A 3,064-nucleotide genomic window follows, 5' to 3' on the forward strand; every position below is an offset into this window, starting at 1 on the left:
GACTATAGTCTATTTGACAAGTTTCTATTAGTGCATGGCACATGATATAATCACAGTTTATTTTTACCATTCGTTGCTCGTATCCCTTGCTACTACTAGTCATTGATTGTAAATAGTTTTAAAACATTATATCTAGTAAGAAAATAAGATTATTAGATTAGTACTCAGTCAATTGTCACCAATCAGGCTACTGATTCAAGTTGCCAACTGACTGGAAGATGGAAGAACAAACAAAAATCCAGCATGTCCACTCTGTTGCCAATTGGCATGAGTAACCTTTCACGGTACTCAAGAGGTCATGTGAACTTCACCTTCATGGTACTCACAATGTCAACGGAGCAACACCAATGGGAATTTGGAAGAACAGCTGAATGCTAGTACGGATCACATATAATCCTTTGATTGGCATTGAAACATGTAGTAGTATCAATGAGGTTACACGGAAGGCACCTAAAGAATAACATAACAATAACATCTGATTGAGCAAACTGCAAATCTCAGTTCCGGCAGACTCAAAAAAAAGAAAAAGATGCAGAACAAAAGACTCAACTAGTAAAGGTAAAGATCAGCGCATAATCCTGGCTGCCACAACAAAACTACCATCACTACGCGGGTGGGCGACGACATGGCTTGTCGCGGCAATGGCCAAAGCATTTCTTCTTCCAAGGAGCAACCAGTCACTGATCAAAGACACATCCAGGAGCAGCAGAAGCAACAGCAATGCAGGTATCAGCAGCAAGAGGTAGAAAGCGTGAGACGTTCCTCATTTCCTCTCCCTTCGTTCTTAAGCAGATGCCTTGTCGGACTTGAGGGGCTTGACCACCTCCCAGGTGAAGTCGGCGTCGTCACGGCCGAAGTGGCCGTAGGCTGCGGTCTTGATGAACCTGTTGCCGCCTTTCTTCAAGTCGAGGTTGATGGTGATCATCCCAGGCCTGAAGTCAAAGTTCTCCTTCACAATCTTGAGGATCTCCTTGTCGGGGATCTTGCCGGTGCCGTACGAGTCGACGAACACTGACAGAGGCTCAGGCACACCAATGGCGTAGGACACCTGCACGAGGCAGCGGCGAGCGAGGCCACTGGCAACAATGCTCTTGGCAGCCTGCCTGGCAATGTAGGCGCCACTGCGGTCGACCTTGGTCGGGTCCTTGCCGGAGAAGGCACCGCCACCGTGGGCTCCCCAGCCACCGTAGGTGTCGATGATGATCTTGCGGCCGGTGAGCCCAGCGTCACCGTGAGGGCCACCGATGACGAAGCGGCCAGACGGGTTCAGGTGGAAGATGGTCTTCTCATCGAGGTACTTCTCGGGGATCACAGGCTTGATGACATGCTCCTTGAGGTCGGCGGCAATCTCGTCGTTGGTGACGGTCTCGTCGTGCTGGGTGGAGATCAGGACGGTGTGCACACGGACGGGGACCATGGCGCCGCCCTCGTTGATGTACTCGACGGTGACCTGGGTCTTGCCGTCGGGCCTGAGCCAGGCGCAGGTGCCATTCTTGCGGACCTCGGTGAGGCGCGCGCCGAGCTTGGTGGCGAGCACGTGGCTGAGCGGCATGAGCTCGGGGGTCTCGTCGGTGGCGTACCCGAACATGTGGCCCTGGTCGCCGGCGCCGATCTCCTCGGGGCGCTTGGTGAAGTGGCCGTGCACGCCCTGCGCGATGTCGGGGGACTGCTGCTCGATGTTGACGAGCACCTTGCAGCGATCGGCGTCGAGGCCGACGTCGTCGGAGGTGAAGCCGATCTCGCGGCAGGTGTCGCGCACAATCTTCTCGTAGTCGACGGTTGCCTTGGTAGTGATCTCGCCGAAGACCATGACCATGTTGGTCTTGGTGCAGGTCTCGCAGGCGACCTTGCTGTCGGGGTCCTGCGCGAGGCAGGCGTCCAGGACGGCGTCGGAGACCTGGTCGCAGAGCTTGTCGGGGTGGCCCTCGTTCACGGACTCGGAGGTGAACAGGAACGACTCCGCCGCCATTGCTTTCTTCTCGGGTAAATTACTCGACCTGCCTCTGCGGATGGAAGCAATCAAAGAATCAGAATAAAAAGAATCCATCCAATAATTCCCTGCAGATCGAACTGAATGACGAACAAAATAATCACCGCATAGCGGATCCAGATCTAAAAATTATTACACTACCGACAAGTATACCAGGATAAAAAATGATTTCTAAGCGAAGAACTCTGCCTCGAGCAAAATTGACACGCCATCTCGCCGAACGATCCAATATTTCAGAAAAAAAATTCAAACTTTTTTCATTGCTGGTTCGAAAACAAGGAGGAATTTCCCCTGAAAATTATCCATTGGCCTAATCAAGATAAAACGAGCAAACGAGACCCCAGATCTACAGAATCCCTACGAGGATTATCACCGAATCCCACACCAGATCCACCGGCCGCGATCACCAGATCCAAGCACCCCCAAGAAATAGTCATCAGCTCCCCCTCCCTCTGCCTTGCCCATCCACCGTGAAAGGCCCAAGCTTCCCAGCATCCCCGACCACGCACACACACCACCACACGGACGCACGAACCTATCGAGAAACACGAATCCAAAGAGAGAAGCAGGATGCGGGCGAGCTCGCTCGCTCACCTTGCGCTGCTGCTCTTTATTCGGGACGGGACGGTAGGGGGAGAAGAGGCAGACGGATGTGTGGCACGGGATCCATGGAATGCTCTCGGGGCCGCCATTTATAGCCGCGGTGGCGCCGGTCGCGGATCGGGGAAGGTGGGCCCGGGGCGGGTGTAACCTGGGTCGCGGTGCGGAAAGTACTCGCGGGTGGACTGCATGCACGTGGGGACCGCACAGCCAGACACTGACGGGGTGGTCCCACGGCGCAGAGCCAGCCACCCGCTGGGCGGTAGCCCTCCTCACCAACCCCGCGGCCACCAACCCATGTTGCGGGGCCCGCCTCACTAAACATTTCTCCCACTGTTTTCTTTTCTTTTCTGTTCTGTCTGTATTTGTTTTTCTCTCCTGAAAATTTCTCAGCCTCCATCTCAAAAAGGAAAATTCCTGACCTCACCTACTACTACTGGTTTCTAGGAGGAGCTAGTATTTGTTTTTTATGTT

General features: G+C 53.6%; 1 protein-coding gene across 1 annotated transcript; it reads right to left on the minus strand.

The window, feature by feature from the left end:
- Nucleotides 1-372: 372 nt before the first annotated feature.
- On the minus strand, nt 373-2,730 carry LOC133911401 (S-adenosylmethionine synthase 1-like). Its single transcript, XM_062353635.1, has 2 exons — nt 2,585-2,730; nt 373-2,003 (listed from the first exon to the last, which is right to left on the minus strand). The coding sequence occupies exons 1-2, from the start codon at nt 2,680-2,682 to the stop codon at nt 785-787; spliced, it is 1,317 nt and encodes a 438-aa protein (XP_062209619.1). The 5' UTR covers nt 2,683-2,730; the 3' UTR covers nt 373-784.
- Nucleotides 2,731-3,064: the final 334 nt, after the last annotated feature.

Source organism: Phragmites australis, chromosome 1 (assembly GCF_958298935.1).
Source record: "Phragmites australis chromosome 1, lpPhrAust1.1, whole genome shotgun sequence".
In the NCBI taxonomy this organism is placed as follows: domain Eukaryota; kingdom Viridiplantae; phylum Streptophyta; class Magnoliopsida; order Poales; family Poaceae; genus Phragmites; species Phragmites australis.